We start from the raw sequence: 27,740 nt of genomic DNA, 5'->3' as shown, positions 1-27,740 counted from the left end.
TTTGTTTTTCAGAGAAGCTCAGCCATGTAAGTCCGGCCATCAGTTACCAATAGTCATTGAGCTGCTAATCACAGAGGTGAAAATGGAACTGTCCTGGCTTTGTAATTGTAGTGTGTGCAGGTGGACCCTTATACACATTACAAAAAAAAAAAAAAAAAAAAAAAAGTGGCATGGGTAAAGTGGTGTTTTTGAAGCTCATTTTTGAGGACAGCAATGTGTTGTAAAGACAATGTTTGCTCATTTAATCCCGTAAGAATCCACCTCATGCCTCTGGCCATCAATGTGCCCTGTGGTTTGCTGGATCTTGTAGTATGGGGAAGTGAAAGCAGGTGTCTGGGTTTTGCCTGGGGTAGGGTTAATGTTCTTCTCAGTAGCTGGTACAGTGCTGGGTTTGGGATTTAGTATGAAAATAATGTTGATAACACGCTGATGTTTCAGTTGTTGCTAAGTGATATTTAGACTAAGTCATGGACTTTCCAGTTTCTCATGCCCTGCCAGTGAGGAGGCTGGGGGGGCACAAGAAGTTGAGAGGAGACACAGCCAGGACAGCTGTCCCAAACTAGCCAAGGGGATATTCCATGGCGTAGAATGTCGTGCTCAGTATATAAACTGGGGGGAGAAGAAGAAAGGGGGTGCACATTCAGAGTGATGGCATTTGCCTTCCTAAGTCCCCATTACGCGTGCTGGAGCCCTGCTGTCCTGAGGAGGCTGAGCACCTGCCTGCCGATGGGACATGGTGATGAATTCCTTGGTTTGCTTTGCTCCTGTGTGCAGCTTTTGCTTTCCCTGTTAAACTGTCCTTACCCATGAGTTCTCGCACTGCTGCTCTTCCGATTCTCTCCCCCATCACGCTGGTGGGGAGCAAGTGAGCAGCTGTGTGGGGCTGAGCTGCTGGCTGGGATTAAACCCTGAAGCAAGGTTGCTTCATGGGGGCTGGAGAAAATTTAATTTGCTTTGGCTTGCTCCAGCTGGGACACTGATTTATTCTAAGTTTCACGTTGGGGATAGACCTTAAAGTGCAAAGCAGGACTTGATAGGAGATAACTTCTTTTAACGTTCAGCTGGTGAGCAAATCATCCTGTTTGGAAATGAAGTGACATTGATTCAAAGACGTGCTCAGTTTTGTTACTAACAAAACTTGGGCAGCCTTTCTGTGTCTTTGGGAGGTCTTTGTAGGTTTGTTGGTAGCTATCTGCTATTCCACCTGCAGCTGAAACTTTAAACTGTCTTCAAAACAGAGGGAAGAACTGAGCAGAATGGCCAGTATCTTTAAAAGGGGAGATGGGTTTCACAAGGCTGTCCCTAAACATCAAATAAAGTTACTCAGCCAATGCACAGGCAGTTCAGATGTCACCTGAGATCTAGGTATCTTTTTTTCCTATTGATCCTAAAACTTTATGGTTGGTTTTGACCCACTCTGGGTAAATTCTGACTCAAAAGGAGTGGGGAGCATGAGGCACTAGCATGCCACCTTTCTGCAGTGTCCCAAGTTTGGTCACCAGTGAGCAGCATGTTGCTTATGGTTAGATTTGAGAGGTGGTGGGTCCTTCTATCTTCCTCGTCAAAGAGCTGCCAGTGAACACTACCCTTTCTCTTCCGCCTTTGGAAGATGATGGTATATCACACTTGCTGTGGCTTTTTCTCTTCCATCCCTGGACCCATTGTCCAGCAGGTGACATCCCTGCTCTCAGCAGGTCACTGCATGGGATGAAAGATGAGCTGCTTCTAGACCAAACCACTGCCCAGCAAGAATCTGTGGAGAAACCAGCTCTAGGACAGCTTGAATGTCTCCTGCTAGCCAGTGTCCTTGTCCTTAATCATCCCGTTGTATTAAGTTAATGATGTCCTCCTGATCTTATTCATCCTCACCTTCTCCTCAAGCTCTGCTTTCAAGGAGATCCCACCAGCACTCAATTCATGCTGGATCTCTTCCACATTTCATTTTTCAGTAGCCAAATGCCCTGTGAACCCAATGCAAGACTCAGAGGCTTCAAGAGTTGAGATTCCTCCTGTGTGCAAGGCAGAAACGGCCCTTCCTCTGCCCTGATAATAGGACACTGTAGCTGCTGTGGTTCCCTGTTTGTTCCCTCTGATTCTTTTCACCCCCCTGCTTTCAAAATCTCGAATAAAATTGCCTTTTGCTCTCCTGCTGCTGTTTTTGTGCCACTGAAAAGTGGGTGAGCACAACATACTGTTGTATGCTGATCCACACCCTTGGACTGTGCAGCATGTTATCTGCTTTGTTTACTGCCAAAAATAAGCTTGCATTGTAGTTTACTCCTGATAGTCACGCAGAGGTAAAGTGGTTGTGGGGGAGCCTGCTGGACTCTGTTCTAGCTCCTGTATCGTTAGCAGGAATGACATTTAAATTCAAAATACTTGAGCCTCAGAGATGCGATGTATGTGCAACTCGTGCCATTTTTGCAGGCACTTCAGATTCATGTGGCAAAAAGGTAGGAAGAGATATTACATGCAGAAAGGGAGAGATAGACTAAGGTTTATTAACTTGCTGTTTGTTCACCATTGTAACAACTCTTGCCTGGGAGGTTATAAATAAACCTACTATTGATCTGATGCCTTTGGAAAAGAATTCCTGTCTAGCATGCGACGCTGATAAGTTGGCAGCAGCCTGTTCCTGAGTCCCCATGTCACATTTATCACTTGGCTTTGGGATGGACCCTTGAGGAGTGGTTCTGACCCACCCTGTCACCACAGCCTGTCGTGTCCCCCCCAAACATCCCAAACATACACACTTCTGATGGTTCCCCCCCGCCATCTCCTGCTGCTGGATGGTCCCAGTGAGTCCCTAAAACGATGCCCTTTCGCCTCTCTCCTGCAGGAAACCTAATCTCCCCAGCAAATGACACCCAGAGCTATTTTGGAGCTGAACTGCAGAGGGGAAAGCAAAGCACGTCAGCAATTTGACTGGAGGAGGACAACCCAGCAGAGGGGTGGGGAGCGGGGGCGGCACAGCCTAACCCTGAGCAGCAAAGCCACTGCCAGGGGACTTGGGGAGACCTTCTGCCACACATCACTGCCATCGCTGGGGTTTCTGTTTTATTTTCCTGGAGGGGAAAGGGGGGGGGGGAACAAAAACCAGCATGGTCTCCCCATGTCCCCTGATCCCTTTTTCCCCCTTCCCCCTTCTGTCATCTCAGTAGGAATTGGCTTTTTCCTTACCCTGCCCAGAGCTTTGTTTCTCCTCAGACTCAGACAAGACTCCAGGTAAGACCTAAAGAGAAGTGGACTTGGGGACGCTGGTATCCAGCAGAAAGCGGAGTGTTGTTTGTAGCCGAGGGAGGGATGAGGTTATTTCTGTGTCTGCTGGAGTGTGTCTTGCTTTGTGAAACCTGTGTGAAGACGGAGCTGAAGGTACAGGTAGTAAATCCATCCTTCTTCTCCTAACTGAATGTATATTGCTTTGCTTAATTACTTCTGGCCATGTTATCACAAGGGCAAAGATCAACCTCCAGAGAATAGGAGAAAAGAGAGGAAAATCAGATTTAAAGTTGTTGACTCTACTGAATACATTTTGTCCCCAAACTGGAGATGGCAGTATGCATGGAGAGCCTGGAAAAATCATGTTTCCTGTGGAGCGGTGGCACCAAGGAGTGTTTTCAAAGCTTTTATTTTCAGGGCATAATTTCAGTGCTACTTTTCTCTTCAGCAAGGGCTTTTTTACCTCTGAGCTTCTCTCCAGTGTCAATACCAATTGACACTGCAACCCCCCACTCTGCTCACTTTTCTACAAATGGCTCTGATGAGAGATGGAGCTCAACAGCTGAGGCTATTTTCAGCCCTACAGCTCAATGGGGTGGAGTGGCTGTAATGACAATGACGTCCACTTGTTAAAATACAAGGGCTTAGGTCAGAGCCTCGCTGCTAATTGCCACCAAGGGAATTCTTGGTCTCTATGGGAGTTGTGATCTTGCAACTCCCTTGCGTAGGAAATTACGTGCTAAAACTGGAGGCAGTGTTTCTAGCTTGATACAAGCAAATTTATTTTTCTGTTAATGTAAAGGATTGAAGAGTGGCAATGGTTTGCTTCGGTGCTGGTAGGAGCCTGTTTTATTTGTGCAAGGGAGAGAAACATACATGCACTTGTGCATGTCTGCACACAAGGAGGAAACATGTGCTAGTGCAGCTGTAGCACAGTGCTGCCAGGTTCAGGCGTGTAAAGGATCTAGCTTCCTAAACCATGAGGCTGATAAAGTAAAATAAATCAGTGTGAAGCTGCTGTTTCTCTGAAACTGTAAAGCTCACCTGGCTCAAGCTGTCAATCTTTGTCATCCGAGCAAATGCTGGGGGGTACCTACAGCTGGGATTCTACCATAGCTGCTCCTCTCCAAGGGCTGTGCATAAAGCAAAATCCAGTTGGGTGAAATTTGTGATGAAATGGCTGGAATTTACATCACTCCTTTGCTGTCCCCAGGGTGGCAAACGCAGAATTTCTGTCTTTTCCCTCCATTTGTCTCCAGCCTTCTCACCCTCACAGAGCAGGAATGAGCACTACTGTGTGCCTGAGACCTCCACTATGCTGTAGCCTTTTCTTACACGTTGTCAGAGCAGCCTGGGTGCCTTTGGGCTCAGAAAAAGGAAAAGATGCTGCCATGGAGTCTTGAGGGGCTGATCAGAGCAGGTTTAGCCCTCTGGAAGTTTCTGGGATTGTTTTGTAGCTCCATTTAGGTGGGAATATGAAATGAAACCCCTATGCTGCAGCAAAGATCAAGGAGGAAGAAGTTCCTTCCTTGCATGGAGCTTCTTGAAACTATTGATGTGTTGACGGAAAGTGATTGCTGGCCATATGGTTAAAAGAGGAATGAGCTTTCTGAGCAATAGGTCTGTCTCTGATTCAAAGAGGAGAAATAAGTGCTTTAACCATATAAATCACCTAAGTGGCTTCAGTGTTCCATGTTTTACATGAGGTGTGTGCCTGCTTATGTGACTGGAAGGTGATCTGACTGCCTTGCCTGGTAGCATGCACAAGCCACGCAATTTGTTCTTGTTTCTTTTTGGAACTTTCTAGTGGTTTGTTTGACTTTTTTTGTTTGCTACCAGTCATTGGAAATGTTGATAGAGGTTTAATAGTGGGAGCATGAGGGGATGTAAGTCCCTTCCTAGTCAGTGGTGCGTATTTAGCCCTACCCTGAAGGTCAGAAATGTAAGATTGTCTTGCTTTGAGCTTAGCCATCTTTTTGCTGAGGGCTCCTCACCAAATTTAACACCATGTTACCCACTGACCTGTTGTGAAATTTCCCTTAACATCTCCTGTGGACTTTGACTTACTATGGAGGCAATAGGTGACAGGGAATGCAAACAAGTCTTACTGTGAACTGAGTTTGAACCTTATTGCAGTAGGCTTAGTTTATTGCAGGTACTCCATGTCTGACATCTCCTACAGTGCATGGAGACCAATCCTGTAATCCACCGTGGAAAGCCCTTCCATCTGCTCATCAAATGACCTTTGAACATGCCAAAATCTGTTGTCCCTCACTGAAGTGGAAATCAGAGTAGCCCAAGCTAAGCTCTGAGTCCAGCTCCTGAGTGACAGATACCGTTCCTGCTCTGATGAAATGGGCATCAGATAAATTCTGCCATCTTGGATTAGTGCATTGGCGCAAATCTGTACTTACACCTGATTCAGAGATGTAACCGGCATGTAGCACTGGGTGTGCTGGTGTGCATTTCACCCCTAAAGCACGCTGTCTGGTATGATGGCTTGTAGGTATCCATCGGTGCCCATCTGATGTCACTAAGCTTGCAGCTGACACCGAATACTTGTGCTATTTCAAAGTTGTCCATTCGCTGGGAGGTTGTTGGAAGGAGCAGGGCAGCTGGGTTACTGCTGTTTTCCCTCAGCAGAACTTTAAACATCAAAGGAAATCCACACTTCCCATTTGATGACCCATCAATTTCCCTTCCCACCCACAGATTCTGTTTCCTGATGGGTTTAGGTGGAACAATACATGCAGCTTTGTCATGTAAACTACAGTAATACAGGTGCTGCCTTGATTTTTATCTGGAGCTTCTGTTTTAGTGATGTTCTTTGAAAGCTCAGGACCCAGAGGGGAGGTTCCCTGTGAATCTTGCCTTTCCCCTCAGGAAAGGAAGGAGTGCAAGGCATCGCTGCTGGCATTGCAGAGAATTCCAGGAAACAAACTCTAAAGGCAAGAAAAAGACCCCAAATCAACAGTTTGCTACTTGGGCAAAGAAAGGGTAAAAGGGGATTGAGAAAATGAGCAAGCAGGCATGTGGTGGGTCTTAACGTGGTGTTGAGAGAAACTCTGTGCTGATCTGTGCTTGGACTTTAGTGATCTTTTAGGTTTAGGTGCATGTCCTCTCCTGGGGTTTGCATTCTCAAAGTCTCAGAGTATGCAGGTGTGCTACTTGTGGCCACATTTGTCTTGGGAATATTTTATGAGCTGGATTGCACCGTGCTTTTGGCTCAGAGTCACGGTGAACAGGATTCCCTTTCCAACCCTTGAATTGAAAGATTTGGACAGAATAACCTTCCACCCCTGTCTTCTCTCATGCCAAAGAGCATCATTGCAGGCTTCTGACTGCTTGGGGGGGTCAGTATGCTGCAGTGTGGGACCCCTGTCTTCTCAGAGGCTGTTGAAGGCTCTCTAGATGCATCTTAATGTCGATGAAGCAATGTGAAGCCAACCCGTCAGCCAGTGCAGCACAGTGAATCGCAGGAGGCCGAGAGAGTGATGGCAGCAGCATCAGGACTCCCCATCAGGACTTTCCATCTCCTGATGACTTTCCTGATAAGCACCACCTCAGACTACTCCAGCAGGAACTGGGGTAGTCTGTGGTTGTTCCCACTGCAAGGGGTTTGTTCGCTTGTCCGTGGGGAAGCAGCTGTAGGGCAGAGGCTGACAGCGGTGAGGACAGGAGTGGGTAGGAGGCTTTGCCCAGCTGCATGGCTGTGTGTTGGTTCCTGGGCAGTTTGATTCATTTGCATTATCTGACAGGTCTGTGCACTTGTGCCTCTTTCCCCCAAACATAAAACAGTGAAAATTTGAATGAATAAAGACATAAGTAGAATTACAAGGGCTGCTGCTTTGCCTTCGGCATGCTCAGAAATACCCAGATGGGAATGTGCTCTCTGCTGCAAATGATTAATCACAGAGGGATTACAAGGGGAAATATGACACTGGTAAATGTCTGAGATTAATTGGAAAGGGCATCTGCGCTGACTAGGTTTATTCATTCTTTGTTGTCAGTCCCATCACTTCCAAGGGTGCTGTCCTGGCACTTGCAGAGAGTTACTATTTTTTTAAAAGTTTGAATGTACATATAAAGAATCTGAATTACTGTAATTGTTTACTAAAGTGACCAACAAGTTACACCATAGAAATACCACATCTTGCCCTTTCAGTATGTTCACAAGGCTATCCTCTCCCTCTTACTCCCAAAACTATTTATTGGCCTAATCTGGTGTGGTGCATTTTATCCCATTTAAACATATAAAATAGTTTATCTAGTGCAGCCTATCTAAACAGTTTGATCTGACTATTACTGATCTTCACCCTTGCTGTAGATGAGAGTTGCATGTCTGTTACTGGATTTTATGCTGTCAGCACCCATAAGGCAAGGTTTTTACCCCTCTTTTCAGAGGGGTATTGAAGATACGTGAGTCTGAGTGACTTTGTCATGATTATAGAAGTAAGCCAATGGCAGAGCAAGTAATAAACCCTGTTTTTCTTTCCTACCATGTCAGAAATTAATCTAAAATAATACTGATGAGCATGCACTGTTTTCACTGATCCCTGGATTTTCTTCTGGTGTCCTGGTCATTTGTAACAGTGTAAGAACGACAGACTGTGCGGCCACGTGGTGAAAGCTGGTAAAGAGCAGGCTGTAGGTGACAGCGTGGGATGCGAGGTCTTCACTTTGTACTAGCAGGTTTGTGGACCCAGTGGCTTGTACCTGATGGGAAGAAGTGAGTTGCAAACACCAGGCAAGTGTTTGGGAGCAGTGGGAGAGGGAGGCTGGACCTTGAGGCTGTGGCCACTGGAAAGCAGCATCTTGGATGGATTTGCTGCACCAGTCTGGCTCAGGAGCTAAAGCAGTAGGCACCTGATGCAGCAGCTTCCCATTCTTTTAACTCTTCTTAACTGTCAGAGATGCCAGTGAGCAGCTGGGTCTTGTTTGGGTGCTGTTTAGCACAGGAGGGCAGGGGAGGAAGATGCACAAGAGCTTTAGGAAGTAAGCAGCATTCCTGCTCCCGCCCTTGTAAGAGCCAGGCTTTCAGAGCACCCACCATGCTCCCACAGAGCAGAGCTCTCCTCCAGGCACTGATGTGTCTCCTGGGGACCAGGCGAGGAAAACGACACACAGGTGGTTTGCGGGAAGCCAACTGTTTGCCGAAAGGTCACTGGCTGGCTCCCAAGCAGGCACCTCTTGTGTCTGTAGCCGTCTCTGTGCTCCAGGCACTTCTCCATGTTATGTAGAGCCCACTCTGAAGTGGAGTAAATTTATTTTATGCTCTATTTGATGCTATGGATTTGAAGCTGGAGATGAGTCAGTGTGACACATCTGTCAGGAACAGCTAGGGATCTAGGGAGGATGGGACATGGCAATGTCTTCTGAAGATGGATCCAAGTGCTTTAATGACATGGTGCATCCTGAAATTCAAGCTAATGGCTGGGAGGGATTAGGGCATGAGCTCTGAGTCTGTGTTGTGATTGTTAATTCTTGGTTAATGATACTACTGGATTCTCCAGAGTTGAATTTGAATGCCAGCATCCCCCTCTGAACATTTAAATGGTCCTTCCCCAAATTAGCAGAAGACTTTGATTGCCAATCAGTTGACTTCAGTGGAAATTTCCACTGACTTCAGTGTACTTTGGCTCAAGCCCAAGGCTCATCTCCTGCGTCTTCTAACCATTCATGCAGCTTCTTTGCTTGCAGCTTTGTAAGCGTTTACGGAAAATACATTTTAAAGCTGAAGTGAGGACAGAGGCTGAGGGTAGTAAGAGGGACTGAAGTGCAAACTGCTTCACAGACTTCTAGACCAGTTTGAGAACAAGGGAGAAATAGTTCTGTATATTCATTGCAACTAGTATTGAAGGTGGCTACTCAACAGAAAGCCAATTGATCTTAGCGCTAATGACTGCAAGTCAGTCATTCTTTGCAGTCTTAGTGTTTACTAAGAACGACTTTTCCCCCCATTTTTTTTTCCAGAGTTAAGCTTTGAAAGAATTTTCTTTAATTTCTAAAGATTTGTGGTGGAATAATGAAATTTGCTTGATACCAGGAAAAAAAAGCAACCACAATTGAATTAGTTTAGAAATCTTTTGTTGAAAGAGAAAAGTTTTTGCCTTGTAAGTCTCCTATGTTCTTTGGAGGGGGAGAGACATCATAGGATAGGATGTAGTGCATTCTTCCTGTTAAATATAGAAAGAAGACTGGGGTTTTTTTGCCTTGGGTCTGTGGTCCAAATGAAGTTTGAAGGCTAGCTCAGCTATATCATCTTCAATGGTAATAATGATTATAATGAATACCATTTTGTGTTTTTGTGCCACCACTTTCAGAGTATTTAGTTTTAGTGGCAATTTGTGTCTTTCAATCCCCAGCAGCACAAATGGACTGACAAATTGTGATTTGTTATTGTTTTCATGCATGATTTGTCATATACTCCAGCAAGTGCATTGTCATATATGTCGTGCACATAATTATTTGTAAGACCATCCCTGTCTTGATATGATGAAGAAATGGGAGAGGAGCCAAGATACAGGGAAAATAAGGGATTTTCCCAAGGTCATGCAGTAGGTCAATCCAAGCCCTGCTCCCTGGTGCCATCAGTGATTTGCACATTAACGTTAATGCACTGCAACAGGAGCTGGAGGAGGATGGGAAAAAAAAATGACACCTCTGCTCGGATGGTGACTCAAGAAACGAAAGCATGTTTTTGGCCTGCTCCTCCTGATTTCTGCAGGGGGTGGGGGGAGATTGTGAGAGCATCTGCCATTGGGTGAGTGAGGGGGTGGATTTGTGGCCAGTGGGGAAGCCAAACTGCTGTAGGATTAAGAAGGATATTTCTGTCGCGGGGACTGGTTATTATTTCCTTTCTGAGTTACAGCGCAGAGAACCCTGGTAGTTTTGCTTTGTGTGGCACTTTGAAGGTGAAAAAGCACAGATGTGAGAGCAGCACCGCAGTCACCCCTGGGCAGAGACTGTTCATACAGCTTGGACAGGGCTGCACGAGCTTGCTAAGACAGCAGTGTCTGGCTTCATGAGGCCAAAGAGAGCGACTTGGAGAGAGATACTGTGCTCAGGTCTTCCAAGCAGGACTTCTAGAGAGGCCTGGAGCTGGGAAACTTGCTTTCCTTACAGAGCACTGTGGTCAGGCCTGATCCTGGTCCCAGGGAAAGTCAGCAGGCGCGTGGTTACTGCTGCTCATGGGTTTGAGACCAGCTCCTTAGCTGCGCTATACTTACATTCACAGAAAAGGTCTCCAGGGAGACCTTACAGCAGCCTTCCAATACTTCAAGGGGCTTATAAGAAAGACGGGGACAGACTTTTTATAAGGGCCGGTAGCAACAGGACAAGGGGGGATGACTTTAAACTGGGAGGGGGATTTAGATGAGATATTATGAAGAAATCCTTCCCTGTGAGGGCGGCGAGGCACCAGCACAGGCTGCCCAGAGCAGCTGTGGGTGCCCCAGCCCTGGCAGTGCCCAAGGCCAGGCTGGACGGGGCTGGGAGCCACCGGGGCTGGGGGAAGGGGGCCCTGCGCGTGGCAGGGGTGGGACTGGGGGTTCTTTAAGGGCCCTTCCAACCCAAACCGTTCTGTGATTCTATGATTTGAAGTAGGCTCACTCCAGCAGAAGGGGAAGGACATCCAGGAGTCCATGTAAGGAGCAGTGAAGACACAAGACAAGTTTATATGCTATGTGGAATTTAGGAGGACCCTGAAGGTGGTGGTGTCTGTTGTATTGCTGTCCAGCTGCACAGGGATGCGTAGATTGTCTGTGTGCATGAACGTGGCTGTAAAGATTAGCGTCACCGATTACTTTTTACTTTCTCGGGACACAATGGCACCAAAATTGCTGTGAACTTTGGTTTTGGACACTGCTTAAGTCTCGTCTCCTTGGCTGGCCCGTGTCATCAGACAGCTGCAGGCTGGTCCACAGCTCTCTCTGAGAACAGCTGAGAATAAGCAGGCGATGAGACATCTTTCCTGTAAGTCCTAAGCCACGTGGGGCTTTTTTGGAGAAGGCTGGCACTGTCTGGATTGCTGCGTGCATTCCCCATGGCAGTTCCTTCACATGGCTTTGCAGTCCCATGAACGTGATGCACGTGCACCAAGCCATACATGTGCACAAACACCCATCCCCCCTGCAGCTGTGTCTGGCCCCACACCACCTGGATGGGGCTGTATATAAGCCAGAGATACTCACTGGCTACCATTGCCATCAAAGTAGCTGTATCTCAGTGGTGGTGTTGAACAGAAGCTGGGAATAAAGAGAAATATAGTCAATAATACAAGAGGCATATCTGTGTGTCCTCCTAAAGGCTGGCCCCTACAAGAGAGGCGTTACCATAAGGTCTGTGTGAATGTGATTCAGAGAACAAGACATAGGGATGGGTGATGAACAGGGAGGATAAAAGGAGAGATGGAGCATGTTGTAGAAGCAGAATTAAAAAAAAAAAAAGGAAGGAAAAAGAAAAAAGACAAGGAGAAAGAAAAATTAAAAAGAGCAAGGGCAATGAGACATAAAGAAAGAGATGAAAAGGAGATGAGCACGATGGAGGAGGTATCTTGACAGGTAGACACATCTCTCAGAATTCAATGCCCATTTGTTGCTCTGTGGCTACAGAAGTAGCCTGTATGTTGTACTGCATTAGTGCAGGTCACTTTGCTAGTGCCAAAGCTTAAAGGGACCATCATGTTATTTCTGTATGAACTGCCTGAAAACTTGTATTTTACCCAGTGCCCTCTGTGGGGAAGTGAGCTGCCGCCTTCATCAGGAGTTTGTTGAGCTCAAACTAAGAAATCTGCAAGACCTAAAATATTCCAAGTCCTTCTCACCCCCATAATGAGAAGGACAATGAGAATGTGACTCTTCCAGGTGCCAGACCGTGGAAGTGCAGCAATTCTTTGCCTGCACCATCTAATCTGCTCTCTCTTGATGCTTTTCTTTCTTGTCTTCTAGGAAATAAACCAACATGGATTACAGCTCGTTCAGTGGAGTCCCCCGGTTCTTGACCCGCCCTAAGGCGTTTATGGTGTCTGTGGGGAAGGATGCCACCTTGAGCTGCCAGATCATTGGAAACCCCGTCCCGGTTGTGAGCTGGGAAAAGGATAAACTTCCAGTCCAGTCTGGGGGAAGGTTTAAAACCACAGAAGATGGGGATCTCTATCGGTTAACGATCTATGATCTGAGCCTGGAAGATAGCGGCCAATATATCTGCCGGGCCAAGAACACCATTGGGGAAGCTTTTGCAGCTGTCAGCATCAAAGTTGGAGAGGAGACCACGGTAACGGAGTCAGCCCCATACTTCATCCAGAAACCCTCCTCCATCAAAGTAACACTGGGAGAAGATGTCATGTTCAAATGCAAAGTCCAGGGCAGCCCTCCCCTCTCTGTGAACTGGGAGAAGGATGGGAGACACCTACGGAACCGGGCTGATGCTGGACGCTTCCAGATTGAGTCTGCTGGGGAGTCAAACGCTCTCACCATCCAGCGTGCCCAGCTGGGGGACAGCGGCACCTACACCTGCCGGGCAGAGAACCCCATCGGCTCTGCCAGCGCTTCAGCTGCACTGGTGGTGGAAACGCAGGGCTCTTCCAACCCGGGCAGCAGCAGCCACTTTGATACCAGCTGCGGCAAGACAGCATCCTTGTTGTCTCACTTGCAGAAGAGGCGGGAGGAGATCAGGAAGATGGAAATCTCCCATGGGGCTCTTGATTTAACATCTGCCACAGCAGAAGGGTTGTCTGGCATTGGTTACAGCCTCTCCCGGGATTATGAGAGGGCAGCTGGACTTAGCACAAAAGGGGCCCACAACGCAACTTTTGGGACACTGACACGCATGTGCAGCGTGACAGAGGGGAAGCACGCCAAGCTGAGCTGCTATGTGACGGGCGAGCCCAAGCCAGAGATTGTGTGGAAGAAAGACAACGAGGTTATTACGGAAGGGCGGCGGTATGTCATCTATGAGGATGATCAGGAGAACTTTGTGCTGAAGATCCTCTTCTGCAAGCAGATAGACAACGGGCTGTACACCTGCACAGCCTCCAACCTGGCAGGCCAGACGTACAGCTCCGTGCTTGTCACAGTCAAAGGTGAGTGCTTATGTTTCTCACTGGGGTGGACATGTCTGCAAAGAGACAGCCAATGCACTTCTGAACTGGGGTGGGAGCGTGAACAAAACTTCTGCCACCAAAGTGCTGCAAAGGAGTGTGGGTTAGACATGAATAAAGCCCTCCAGCTGTAAAGGGGGTTAAACACTGGAATAGATGACCTGGGGAGAGCATCTCATCACTGGGGGGTTTTAGGAAGGTCAATAAACAGGCACCAGTCAGGGATGGATGGTGTAGAACTGGCTGGTTGTGAGGCAGCTGGGATGAACCAGATCTCTAAAGCTCCTATGCATCCTGGTTTTACTGTAATCTAAGAGATCTGTTACCATCCTCTGGACCAGTGACTGCTAAAGCCCCATCTTACCCTCTCGGCTTTAATCACATCTGGGTTTATATTCACCACAGGGTTTAATCAAACTGGCACACGCGTGCCATTTAAGCAGTAGTAAACTCCCCCCTGCAAGCTGAGTGCGTCAGGCTGCCGCAGATCCCTTGGGGGACCTACTCCAACTCTATTTACAGTCCATCTGGGCTTCCCTGTACAGGGTAACCCACCAGCAGCCTTGTTCTTGCCAGGTTCTTCAGCCTTTTCCCAGCTTGTGTTGCTGGACAGCCTATAGTCCTTGAATGCTCTCAGAACTCTACCAGGTCCAGGATTACTCTGTTTGCTGTGGTCAGTGGGGAAGAACTTGCCTTCGGAGGTTCCCTCACCCTCACTGCTGGTGGAGGTCAGACCAAGCTCTTCAGAATGGCAACAGAAAATGTGAACATATTTTCAGAAAGGAAGCTCTAAATTTTTGAGCTGCTCTCCCATTTGGCAGGGTTACAGCAGGCAGTTCACAGCCCGGGCAGTGCCTGTAAATTAACTTACAGATGCAAAAGGCTTTGCCACTTGAATGGCAAAATAGGTATTTTTGACTGGCAGCAAAATACATTAGAAATCCAAATAAGTAGGAAAGGTTCATGTTGATACCTGTCTTTAAGACTCTGCGCTTTTATCAGGTTTTCTGGTTTCCCTTTTCTGGACCTCTCCTTTCACACTCAACATCTTTCCCATCAGTAACTCAGTCTCTGTGTCCATCAGTGACACCTGATCTGTGGAACTTGCTGCTGGCACTTGTCCCACCCATTGCTACCCCTTAGAGGTGCCGAGTGGTGTTGGGAAGGGTGTTTGTCCTCTTCCATAAAGCTGTGGTTACTTCATGAGTTGGGACTTGGAGCTGAAGACTGAGCCTGGCTCTCGGGTGAGTGTTCACTTTGAGGATGGCTCGAGTTCTTGCCTAAACACCTGTCTTGCAAAGACAAGCACCTTCCCCTCTGCCCATGGTTATTTGATTATTCTCAAAGGGTGCAAGCTGTTCCAAAAGAGATGGGGAAAGCAAGAAAAGCAGCAGGTCTGGGAGCCAGCACCATGGGAAAAGGTTATTGATCAATGTCCACTGTCAGGAGATGCCTGTGAGTCAGAGGGCTTAAGTGGAAATGTTTGTGGTCTGTTTCTTTGTTACGCTATACCATATTGGGCTTTCTGACCGGGCCAAAGCTGCCATGGAAAATCTACGTCTGTTGGTTATAATTAGGCCCTGAATAATGACTCTCCTTTGTGTCACCAGAAATCCTTCTCAGCCCTCCAAAGACAGCTCAAAATGATGTAGCAGTGTAGGGAGCTTTTAATTCTTTTTATGCCATCGGTGATGCCGTTAGCTCACCTGCCACTGGGTTTAGGGAGGTAGGTCATCTTCCCACACAACCTTCTTTTGGCTCAGTCGTGCAGAAGAGGTAAATTCTCCAAGCAGCCACCCATGGTAAACACCATGCTGCTGCGTTGGTCTTTCTGCAGGTAAGAGCCTATTTATAGAGCCTGTAACGCTGCACCCACACCGTGTGTCCATAGTCACATGTACCAGGAAAGACAGCTTCACGGGTTTAAATATGCTCTGGCATTTTGGTTCACAGAATGTCAACACAAGAATTTGAGTGAGGTTATTTATGTTTTTTTTTAAAGGTAATAATAATAATAAAAAACCCTACCTAGCCCAGCATCCTGTCTGCCAGGTGTCTCTTAGCAGCTTCTCTGGGCATAGGACTGGGCACAAGTCAAACCTCTAGAAAGCCTTCTATGTGCTGTCAATCTCGATCCTAGACCTAAGGACCCAATGCATTTGAAGGCGCTTTGCTGAGCTCGTCCCTTTAAAGATCACTGAGCTTAAATAAAGATTTTTGAGCTGTTCATGAATGAGATGTCACGAATTGGATGTAAACCTCAACGGAAAAGTTACAGGCCAAGGACTTACTCTCACAATTAAGGAAAACCAAGAGTTGATTACTCTGATTCAGAAACGTGTCTGGAGCAAGGGTAAAATCAGAAGCTGTACACAAACGCGAGCTGTAAAAGGAGTTAGGAAATACTTCCCAAGAGTGAACCTCTCTGACAAACCAAAAACCAGAGAGGATGGGAGGAACATGGATAACTGATTTGAATTTCCTGAAGGCTCTGGAGATGTCCCTATGCCGTGTGTAAAGTTAGCAAGAACAGCGTATAGGTCTCCATGGCAGGGCCGGGGCCAAGCTGTGTTCATCTGAGCCTCTGAGTACAGTAATCGGATACTGTATGGAAAGGTTAAAGGTTGCAACCCAAACAGGATCAAGACTGGAAAAACAGGCTGGTGCTGAGGCCACTTTATTCTCTCTCTGACCCTAAGTGATTTTGGGTGACTGCTATCACAGCAGTCCCTTTTGGGATCTCAAAGAGAGTTGCAACTTGAGAAACGGGGAGTTAGAAAGGGAACTTGGAAAGTATGGTAACTGGGAAGACCAAAGGCACAAGGTGGTAGAACCTTGTCCACGCACCTTTAGAGAGCTTGTGTTGGGAGGATTTTCCATATTCTTACCCTCACTGGATCATTTTTGTTAGGCAGATTATTCCGTTGCCTCTGGAACTCCAAAATGCAGAATGTGTGAGAAGGCCAGGATAGGCAAGAGGGAAACGTAGGCAAGGGAGAAGACGAGGTCAAGCAGACAGATATGCCTTGAGAAGGTTAATGAAACATTGGCTCCTTTGCAGGCTGCACCTATTCTTAGCAAAATATGTGTTAGCAGGACCTGCTTTTGAAAAATAACATCATCTCATTGCTAGTTTGCTTGGTACGAACCAAACAAAAAAGCCCATGACACTCTGCAGAAATATGTTCTCAAGACAAGCAGCCAAATTCATAGCTGATCTAAGCTCTTGCAGTTTCCTGCTAACTTCATGAGCTGCTCTTGCTCCTGTGCTCCCCCAGGGTTTTGCTTTTCTGTTTCTATTTCACATTTTTCCCAGTAGGCAGGCTTTTGTAGCTCTTATATGATCTCTTATTTCTCCTTTAGAAATGTTCTTGCCTTTGTTATATGCCTTCATGGGTATTTCTGCTTTGGCTAAAATCAGATTAGTAGAAAAAACTGCACAGTCAAAAATAATTCTAAAAAATAATAGATCATCTTGATACCAGAGAGGAATTTGTGACCTTTCAGGGCACTGAAAATTAGCCATGACCTGGGAGTCCAGATGTAACAGGGACACAGCAGATTTGCTATTCCAATTCACACCACTGAGCTCTCACAGAAGTAAATGTTTCTAGATAACGGTTGATTTGAAGTGATCGGAAAAACAGTGTTTTGTAGTTTTGATTGGATTCTGTATGAAATGGCATCCACTTGAGCTGCTCTTCCAGCTTGCAAGACGTACAGTTGAGGTACCTCTTGCTTCTGCTCCCCCACTGCAGGCTGCACCAGCCGTGGCCACCCCATGTTTTGCACAGCGCACGGCGCTGGCTCTTCCCGTGTCCTGAGCTCTGATGACTTGAGCAGAGCTGAAAGTGCTTTGTGTTGTGGGGGACACAGCCCAGCTGCGAGAGCTTCCTTAGGAATCGATGTGCTCAGGAAATTTTGTATTGGTTTCCTTCTCTGTACTGCCTTACAGTACAACTGCACAATTAAGAGGATTTTTTACATCTTTTTGCTCAGATACACTTCTGCTAAGCAAGAGCGCTCACACTACTAATAACAGCAACACCAGGTACTACTGTAATTGGGAATTCATAGTTCACTGCCTTGCTGCATAATGGAATCTCATTCTTACCATAGAACTTTCATATTTTTGTAAAACATATTTTTTAAAAGATACTATTTCAATTGCTTTAAGCTTTTGTAGAAAAGCCAGAAAAAAATTGTGAAGTTTTCTTTTAAACTACTGCTACATAGCATAAACTGGTATTCCATGCATGTGAGGGGAAAAAAGATCATATTTATGTCTTAAAAGTACACAAAGGCTTTTTTTTAGTTTGGATTTTACATCTTTTCACAGAGATATTAACACAGTAAGTCTATTAACAAATGCAAGGGAATTTACAAAGTCAATTGTGGTGAGTAGTCCTATTTCAGCTTTATAGGACACTCTGCTCTAAAGAAAAAGATTATGGCTTTTCTTCTTGCTCTGTTACCCAATTGGCATTTAAGTTGATCTGCTAAAAGTGTATCTGCTTCAGTGGCAGCTCAAATTAACCCATTAAAGGAATATGCAGATCTCTGAGAATTTTATTTATTTTTTTAATACTTCACATCAAACCGTGGCTTCCGAAAAGCACCGTGGCACATCACCTGGCCACAGGCAAATGTCAGACTGAAATGAAAAAAACAGGTTTTCTAGCACTCCTGAGTGTTTCCACTGCAGTCATTCTGACACAAACCACCTAGATATTCTCAAAGGACATTTGAATAATTGTTTTGAGCAAAATCAGCATTTTGCTGTGGAACTTGAGAGAGAGATCGGAAATCACCGTTCTTGCTTAATGTTAAATAATTTCTAACCAGCTCTGATATTTACAGGAACTGGAGATGGGAATTAGTGGCACTTCATATCTGAAATGGAGGGTCCCTGGGAGGATTATGTCACATGTAACTCAGCTGAACATGCTTTTTGCTTACCTTACAAGGACATTTGCAGATATTATTAACGTTTTGGATAATAAGGAGAATGGTTGTTAGCCAAATGGTTTTCTCACACATTAGAGTCATATTTAACATGAGCTTGCACTGAGAATTACCCTGTGAAGGGGTAATACACTGCAAACAGGCACTGAGAAATGAGCAGTCAATATTTATAGACTTTATCAGATCAAACAAAGTTATCTGAAGCAGTCCTCCCCGACATGCCTATAGAAGTTACAGCCCAGAATATTTCTGAATTGTATTGGGTGCTGTATAGACAGGTAAGAGAGGATGCCTACGTTAGAGAATTTGCAATATAAATGTCAAAACCTGACAAGCTGCAGGCCAGTGTGGGGTGAAAGAGAGTAACAGAGGGCTCTGCTCGACTCACCGTGCTGGCCAGTGGAAGAGTAAGTGTATTTATTTGTTTTCACATTTAGCTGGTTAAGTGGTAAGTACACTGGAAGTCTGATGTAAAGTTTAGAGCTTCCTTCCTCAGAGTGAGTCTTTTTCGTACAAATACTATATGGTTATATATTCCAATTGTCTTGATGAGTTTATTAACAAGGAAGATGAGCAGCTGCCTTTCACAGACCTTTCCTTGAGATCTGGGTGGCCTGTTGGTCAGCTGGAGACACTGTTCCCTCCTGGCTACCTCTCTGAGCATCTCTCTGGGCAGGGGGCTGGTTATAGGCCAGGTGAATTGTTTGGGATGCTTACTCCCAAGAGACCTGTGGTCCTTCTGTAGTCCCCTGACCAAAATTAACCCCCCTCTGTCTGACCAGGTACATGCTAGACCATGTAAGGAGCATGAAGTTATATTCAGGAAGAGGAGGCTGGTGGATTTTGGAGCCTCTCTTACATCTCCAAAGCAGAAAAAGCAGTGGGCTGGGTGAATCCTAGCCTTTGAGTCAGTTTATCAGCTGCTGTCTCTCTGAAGCCTTGTTCAGAGTGAGATAAGATGTGTGTGCACATGTCAGTAGGACAAAAAGCTGGTTTTTGAGGATATCTGTGACCCCAAGCTGCCAAAGATAGCCTTGCACCTACTTTCTTTGGCTGGAAAAGCTGTGCTGTTACTGCAACATGTATGAAACAGTCAACGAACTCTTCTGTGTTTGTATATTTAAGAGCTTTTTCCTAGAGTAGCTTCTCTTCTTTTTTAACCTTAGCTACTGCTTAGTGAGTGTAAAGGGAGAGGGAGTGGTTAATGATATGGCCAGTTGCTCCAGGTATGTGCTTCTCAGGTGCATCTGGTATTTCTTTTTGGCCCTTGGACATGTATTTGTGTTCTCAGTGTCAGCTCCAGCCTCCCTCCTATCTCACACAGCAACACTGCATCCAGCTCCCGGAGGCTGGCATCCTTCTGATCCATGCTTTCTTGACCTCATCCTCTTGCTTGTTCCCGTGGCATGAGAATTATAACTGTTACATCCCCCCTGACTACAGGGGGTGTTCCCAGAGGTGATACATGGATTGCAGGTGCAGGAGTCCGAGTTGCCTGTTGGTTAAAGAAAAAAACATAATTAATATGTGGAGCGTGGGCAGAGCAGGTCTGTGTAACTGTACCTGAAGGCTTTTTAAGTCAAGGCTTTGACTTGCCTTGAACTGAGGTACAGTAGGGCAAAACAGTTTTTAAGAAAATAACCAAGCTGACATGGTGAGCTAGAGTCATCTTCCTCTTCCTAAAGGAATGATATGGGTTCCCAGCCAGGTTTTAATCAGGGTAACAACCAAGGTAGCAGATCGTATCGCTCCTTCCAGGTGTCCTGCCAAGCCCTGAGAGTCTGATATCTCTATCCAGGCTGTGCTCAGCTAGAAACCATTAGAGGGTTTTGGTATGTGACAGCTGCAACTGTGGCAGTGCCAGGGGTTGAGTGAACAACCTGCAAAACTGGACGCATGTTTCCAGGGCTTGAGTTCAGAAAAGCACAAACCAGATGAAAGACAGCACTGCTCCTGTTGCAGCTCCAGTCCCAGTGGTGGGGCAGGAGGGGACAGGTAACAAACTCAGTTATATGCTGCGCTACCAGATCTGAATTTTACAAAATGAAGGCTCCTGGCCATCAAATTTTGGATGTGGGATGTTTGAGAGCATCAATGTGTGTTTTTCCATCTTCTAGACCATGGAGACTCTGAGTGGGGCGTGCCACCGTGGGCATGGGCTTATAAATCTAAGACAAGTCTACTCCTGCTTGAGTCCTAGATTCATGCTTGGCTGCTAGTGGCCACATGAAATTCCCAGCCTGGGGGGGGGTGTGTGTGGTCAGGGAGAGGAAGAACGGAGCCACAAAAGAAGGCTGGGAGCTGGTGCAGCCGTTATTAGAGGATGACAGCACATGTCAAGACACAATGTCTCATGAATCGTGAGTGGTGATGCATCAGCAGTGGCTAATCCAAGCCTGTGAAATGACTGTGGCACTAGTCCCCTGGCTGTGACCACCAGCTGTCCTCTTCAGTCCAATTCCCCTTTCTCCAGTTTAGTGCTGGGGTATCAGGGTGATTTCACAGCACAGCTGTCACTGGAATTAAACATTGTTCTCTTCATAAAATGTCTTCCCTCACTGCCATGCAGCTGTTTTGTGTGTTTGCTCTACACTTTGTTTTCTCCCTGAGCCAGAGCACTGCAGCCCCAGTGCTAGAGGAAAGCAGAGGCAGCTGGGACACTCGGGCTCTTTCTCTAGTTCTTTTATCATCATCGGCAAAAGCTGATACAGAGCCTTTGGTGCCAGCAGGGAGAGCAGCAAACTCCATCAGTTACTTCTGTGCTTTCCTCCCTGCTCTATCCTTCTGTGCACAGCCACCTCCCATCTTTCTGTGCCCTTGCAGATAGCTCCACTGAGCTCACTTCTGCTGCAAGACCCCTAAAATATTGGTTCTTGCCCCAGCTGACCAGCTTAGCTGTTCATGCATTTAGAATTGCTGCCCTGTGCCCTCTCCCTACGGAGATAGCTTGTTTGCTATTCGGCCACCTGTAGCATGATTGTGTTAGAGGTTTTTATTCTGACATGAAGTGGCTGTTGCTCAAGATAGGGTGAGACTGGGTGAGCCCTGCCTTTCATTCTGTTGGCATCACTAGGTGGCAAAGTGCAACAGAGATGTTCATGCTAGAGGATGAGCAGGTCACAGGAGGAGAATTTATTAACCTGATGCTTCAACAGCTTGTTCACATTTATTAGGATTGGAGCAAACTCCTCTGTCTGCTGCTGTAGTTCAGACTCGTACTGCTTTGTTTTTAGATAAGTCCTTAAAATACTCTTGCTGGGATTTAAGATTTTTTTTTCATGTGAGAGCAGAACACCTACTGTAGTAGGGCTTGATTATGGGTCTGGATGGAAGCTCGGGACAAACCAGCAGCATTGATAAAATGTGTTATTACTTAATTTTTTTTCTATTGACTTTTTATTTGCACATTTCTTAGACAACCATAAACTTTTGCTTCTCCTTTCCGTTTTTCTCCTCTTAAGAACCTGCAATACCCTTCAAGGAAAAACTGAAGGATCTTGAAGTGAGGGAGAAGGAATCTGCCACCTTCCAATGTGAAGTGCCTGTTCCTAGTACAGAGACAGCTTGGTTCAAGGAGGAAACCAAACTCCGGCAGAGCAAGAAATACAACATTGAAGAAGAGGGCACTTATCGCCGGCTTACTGTTCAGAATGTCACCACGGATGATGATGCTGTCTATATCTGTGAGATGAAAGAAGGCAGCAGGACTGTCGCAGAGTTGGCTGTTCAAGGTAAGAAAGGTTCTTGCTACTTCAGATCAGCCAGGTCTCACCTACCAAGTGTGAGAGACTCGACCTTGTGAATGGCATTTGCTCCGTGAAGGTGTGCGGTGAAGAACAGCAGACTCCCTTACAGTGTGAGAGGAGAGCGACATGTGGTCAGTCAGTAGGTCTCAGGGTCTCCAGCCAGGGTGTATCTCTGGGACATAGGGTCAGAGATTGGGGAGAGATTGTGTTGCTGCACAAGATATGTCCCTTGGTGGGGACATACGCTTCAAGGGGCTTCCTAGAAGGCAAAGTCCTTGAGCTGTAGCCTAGCGCTGTAGACTTCCTATAACATGATCCCAAGCATCAGATGTGTTCTCTGGCACTGTCTCACACATGTCTTGTCTGGTGAACACAGTGGTGAATCTTGTCTGAGAGTGGTGCTGACTGCTGGGAAGCTGGCTTAGCAGCTGTGCTTTATGGTCCAACATATGGTGCAGGTTGCAGTCGGTACCAGTACGTTTTCAGATTGGAAACTGGATCCATGCTTCAGATCCTGGACATCTGGAGCTGTTCTCTGGAGTTTGGAAAGTTGATGAGAAAGGTACAATGTCTTCTGAGTCTGGTGGTTTAGGGCTGAAGGGCTGGTAGGTGTGGAACCTGGTGTGGTGTGGAACCTGGTGTGGTGTGGGATGTGTCTCACTGTGAGTAGAGACATCAGAGATGCAGGCCTGGCTGCAGAAGGGACCATCTGTCCTGAGATCCCTGATTTGCTGTATGAGCAAGAATCTCCCCATGCAGCTCCAGGACATACAGTTTTGATTTTGATGATGCTTATGCTGGTGTCATTGACATGTCTCCTGTTGCATGAATTGGAGACCTGTTAGAGCTGCAGGATTCTACTTGTCCTGGCTCATTTGAAGCCTGACTTTACTCCCAATGAAACCAGAAGTTCTTTGCTACATAAATTGGTGCAAGATGTCTGGGTGAGGTGCATCCTTGTGCTAATTCCTTTTTGTATCATTAGCAAAGAGTTGAGAGTGCACACGAGTGGAGGCAGAAGGGAAAATTTAGTCGAGACGCAGGAGAGTTCAGGTGGACATCGTTTTGTTGCATCTTCTACTAGGTATAGACCAGCCAAACGCTGTGTGTTTGGTCCCAGCAGGACAGCTGGTGTTTTACTTGTTTGCTCTATGGTACTATGGCATGTTCCATTAAAAAGAGAGTGACTGAGCCAGGTGGAGCTCTCAGGAGGGAAGGGAGGCAGAGCCTTCCTGGGGAAGTCCTGTGCCTGCTCCGGGGGTGAGAAGATTCGAGAGAGCAGGGTGGTGGTGGGAAAATGTGAGAGCTTGGCAGGATGCAAAGGGCTGCAGTGCCATGGACGCTGCTGAGGGCAGCGAGGACAGACATGTGGCCAGGCTTTGGAGAGGGTGAGCAGAGAACTGAGGTCCTGCTGATGAAGTGTGCTCGATCTGTTGCTTTGTGAAGAAGCTCAGCATTGCTTCTCATTAAATAGCTGTAGGTGCTTTGCCTGGGTGAGGGCTCTTCTGCCTGACAGGGACTGCTCCAGGGCTGGGGCCAGTCACCATCTGTCAGGAGGGGTGGTCCCCTGATGTTTTGTTCAAGCTTTCCTGTGGATAGTCATATCTTGTAACTACGTGGTTATTCTAATAAGTGCTAATGATCGCAGTCACTGGGAAAGGAGACAGATGAGTGAAGTTCATTCCATGTGAATTTCTGGGTCGACTTTAAGGAGAAACCTGAATTTTTCAGTGTGTTTTCTATTAATTCAGCTGAACTGGTGTGTTTGCCGTCTTGGTTGTGTAACTTACTGGTAACTCTGATGGAGGCAAAATCCCGAAGACAGATGAGAGACCTATCTGCTTTTAAGGCTGACCTACTTGAGCAAAGTTTTAATTTGAATTCCCATCATATGCAGGCAATGAAAGCTATATCACTGTCAGATCTCTTCTTGGCAAGGCCATGTACCTTGTGTTTACATAGCAGCAGACTCTGCATGGGTAGGCTAGAAAACACGAGCAACTGTAGTCAAACAAGATTACTTTTCTGTCTTTGAAAGCCAAAATGAGTCCTTGGGATTATCTGTCCTGTGTAACTCAGAGCCTTGGAATTCATTTAGGGGTGTCTGCATAGTGTCTATAATGTTTTGATTAGGTGAGAACTGTTGACTAGTCCTGTTGTAGTCTGGATGGTCTAGTGTTGCCAGAAACTTTAACATCTGCAATTTGCTGATCATAATTACTTTCTTCTTTAAAGGGAACATAATTAAAAAACTTCCACGAAAGACTGCGGTCTTCATAAACGATACAGCTATCTTCTGTGTGGAGCTGGACAATGACTGCCAGAACATCCGATGGCTGAAAAATAAAGAAGTAGTGAAATCCAGCGATCGAATCTCTATCACATGCTCTGGCAAGCAACACACCATGACTATCCGAGATTGTAAGATGGAAGATGCTGGTGAGATTGCCTTCCTGGCTGATGAAAGCAGGACTTCTACCCAGTTCACCGTGACCAGTAAGCTTCACTTTTATTTGGCCTTCGTTTTGTGTCTTCCCCAGCAAGCAGGTATTCCCTGCAGGTAGCACTGCTGTTTCAGGTATCACCATGGTAAGTTGGTTGTCCAAAGACAGCAGAAAGTTTGATGTCTGCCACAAAAAGTCAACAGCCTGACCGTGAGTGTTATGAGATGTTATGGAGAGCTCAAACCAGAGAGAGAAGAGGAGTCCTGGGGAAAGAGCACGGCACAAACATGTATCTTATCTGCACCATTCTCATTTTGTGCTGGCATGAATGTAGAATGATAACTCAGTAAGACATGGGCTAAGGGACATGTGTCTTCTCCCCTCTGGGAGATGCTTAGAAAACAATGTGTAAGTTGCGTACGTCACAGTTGCCTTGCTTCATTGTACACAGAGTGCTGCGGGTGCTCCATCTACACCCGTTTTCCAAAATCGTTAGTTTCTTTGAGGGGCATCTGTCAATTTTTGCTGTAGGGATAATACTACTTCTAGCAAATAGGGGCCACTTCTCTCTCCGTCTCTCTCTTCTGAGGATCTTGGGGGGTAGAGTCAGCCAGCATTCAATTCCTTCCTAGGTCTTGAGTCTACAGAGACATGAGGGTAGTTTGTGGGTATGCTGGCTCTTACTGGGAAGTAGATAGGTGCCTTAAACATTTTTGGCAGAGTATGAAGTTCATTTCGATTCTAGCAAGCAAAAACATCTGTGAAGGAACATCTACACACATGCAGATGAAGCATTTCAGGCATAATCAAATGTTCATCAAACTTGAATCATCTTACTTTGATTTTAACTTCTTAAGCTGTTTGCATTAAAATAAATTATAAAATAAAAAGAAATAAAATTTAAAAAAACCCCAAACAACAAAAAACCTGCAAGCAAAAGGGGAAATGCTTCCCCCTGAAAACAGAGTTGCTTTTCTTTTGTGAAGCCCAGCAAAGCAGTGTCCTCTCTCATCTTCTTTGTCACGACCAAGCTGGGCAGACGCTGTGAATTGGTGGTAGCTCTGCTGAAAGAAGGGATCTGTGTCCTCTTCAGCTTTACTTGGGGAGACTGATGTAATACACAGGCGGGAGGATTCCTTCAGCTGGCACACCTGATCTGAGCAAGGATTTGGTTGACAGAGCAGTAGCAGCAGGTGCGATGTAGTTGAGATCGGATATGAAATGAAATTTTGGTGAAGTTGCGTAATTTTAGTTAGCTTTATTTTGATGGTGCTGCATTTCCCCCAGGCAAAAGCTGCTTCCTTTAAGACAGGGAAGTGCCTGTGGTTTCTGGCTCTGCTGCATTTCTGGTTTGCATGTGAACAAATTGCGCGCTGTAGTCCCTCTTTGGGAAGAATAATACTTTTCTCCCACCACCACCTCCAAAATGCAGTTACTCAGAGGTAAAAAGAAATCTTTAAATACAGGTTTGTAACTACTGTGTTATCTAAACTTCACTGCAGCATTTTGATGCTATTGAGCTAAAATGAGGTATTGTGTTTAGCATTGTGACAGTTTCTAAGATGTTTGGAAAACTGTAACATCCAACCAAGCACCTACTCAATGGGAACGACAAAGTTCAGTTTAATTTTGGACTCTGCTGTTTAAGTTATGACGAAAATGTTGATTCATGGAATAGAAAAAGGTAAGAAGCTGCCTTCCTGCAAACGGGTATCTCTGAAGAGAATATTACATTACCATTTCTGATGGTAAGGTCAAGTGATCCGATTCCAGGGTCTCTAGTATTCAGCTTAACGCTACACTAATGGGACCTTTGGCTTCTAGTTCTGACCAGCAGTAACTGACAGGCTGGTAACTGTGCACCCCACAGCACTTATGTGTCTATTTATGTAACGAAGGTAAACTATATCGCACTGAGATTTCCTATTTTTACACTTCACGCATATCTGATTAGCTGCTTGAAGAATCCTGTGTACTGTGTTCACATCTTTTGTAATTAGGTGGATGAGGTTGGTGCTGGCTGTTCTAATAGCATTTATCAGGCAATCAATGTTTATATATTATTTGCTCAGTATCTTGCATTGTTACTATGCCTGTTTTAAAGATGGGTAAACTGAGGCAGAGAGAAGACTGGTTGTCCCAGGGCTCAGTTTTGGTCTAGGCTCGTTATACAGGCTCCCTCCATACTCATGAATACCTGAGTATTTGTAATGTGTGGTTCATTTCACCCGTCTCGCACACCTTCTTTAAGCTGGGATGAATTGCTCCTGAGTGTGCAGTTCTCCGTGGGATTACAGCTGGAGTCTGGTTGACTGATTTAAACCAGTCACCTTTCAGCCAAAATTAAACGAAATGAATCCTTTAGCACGTCATGAGATGTGTAACTAGAGCATATCAGATAATTCCTACCCCCTTGACCATATCAGTGGCAGCGCATAGTGAATAACCCTGATGGGACTTGAGCCTTCTCAAAAGGGTTCAAAAGGCTGAATGTAAATCTTCATTATACAAATATCTGCAGGGTTACATTGGTGACTTCAGGTACTGTAATACAGCCACATCTCCTCAATTGTAGGGGCTCATGATAGGGACATGTCTTTTGAAGTTAATTCCCCAACCGCAAAAAGCTGTCTCTGCATAAATTCCTAAACCAGAGACCCACTCACGGGACACAAAGTTATAATACACACCTTCTGCACTGGGAGAACATAAAATTCAGAAGCAGGACAGGTATCCAGCTGAAAGTGGCTGCAGAGAACAGCGAAGCCTGTGTAGCAAGCAACTGACATCTCCCTAACTCTAAAACCCGTGTGCTGTTTATTCATGTCTATCTTTTATTTTTGAAATATGCCAGCTGTACACTATTTAGCTGCTCTGTGTTGAAACCTGTCGAGGATCTGGGCTGAAATGTTTTAGTGTATGGTTAGAACAGATTCTCAAGAAGGAGGATGACATAGACTCCTGGCACAGGCTGCTTTTTACGGAGTAGATTTACACTGCTGCACAGGACGCCACACCTGTGTGCAAAGCATTGCAAAATATCGCCGCGTTCTTCCTTGGTGCAATGGTGCCTTGCTACGCATCAATTCTCACAGGCACGCCTACGTTCCTGGCTGCGGGGATGTGTATGGTTGAAATTCTGACAGAAGATAAATACCAGCAGACTTACAGAATTAGTGCAACTGTCCCTGTGCAGTGATGTCTAGTAAGCAGGGCAAAATTGTGCCACCTTGCTAGGGTAATCCCATTAAGGTATTTTTGATTTTT

The 27,740-nt window shown here is 45.9% G+C and overlaps 1 protein-coding gene across 1 annotated transcript in view; it reads left to right on the top strand.

The window, feature by feature from the left end:
• The first annotated feature begins 12,180 nt into the window (after nt 1-12,180).
• Nucleotides 12,181-27,740, top strand: part of OBSCN (obscurin, cytoskeletal calmodulin and titin-interacting RhoGEF) — a 184,233-nt gene continuing 168,673 nt past the window's right edge. The window contains exons 1-3 of the mRNA XM_056336858.1: nt 12,181-13,300; nt 21,745-22,014; nt 24,265-24,525. Of these exons, the coding sequence (XP_056192833.1) occupies nt 12,181-13,300; nt 21,745-22,014; nt 24,265-24,525 (1,651 nt within the window). The remainder of the gene's footprint in view (nt 13,301-21,744; nt 22,015-24,264; nt 24,526-27,740) is intronic.

This window comes from Falco biarmicus, chromosome 4, assembly GCF_023638135.1.
Source record: "Falco biarmicus isolate bFalBia1 chromosome 4, bFalBia1.pri, whole genome shotgun sequence".
NCBI classification, from domain to species: domain Eukaryota; kingdom Metazoa; phylum Chordata; class Aves; order Falconiformes; family Falconidae; genus Falco; species Falco biarmicus.
The sequence above is the reverse complement of the archived record's forward strand: the minus strand, read 5'-3'. Positions and strand labels throughout refer to the sequence as shown.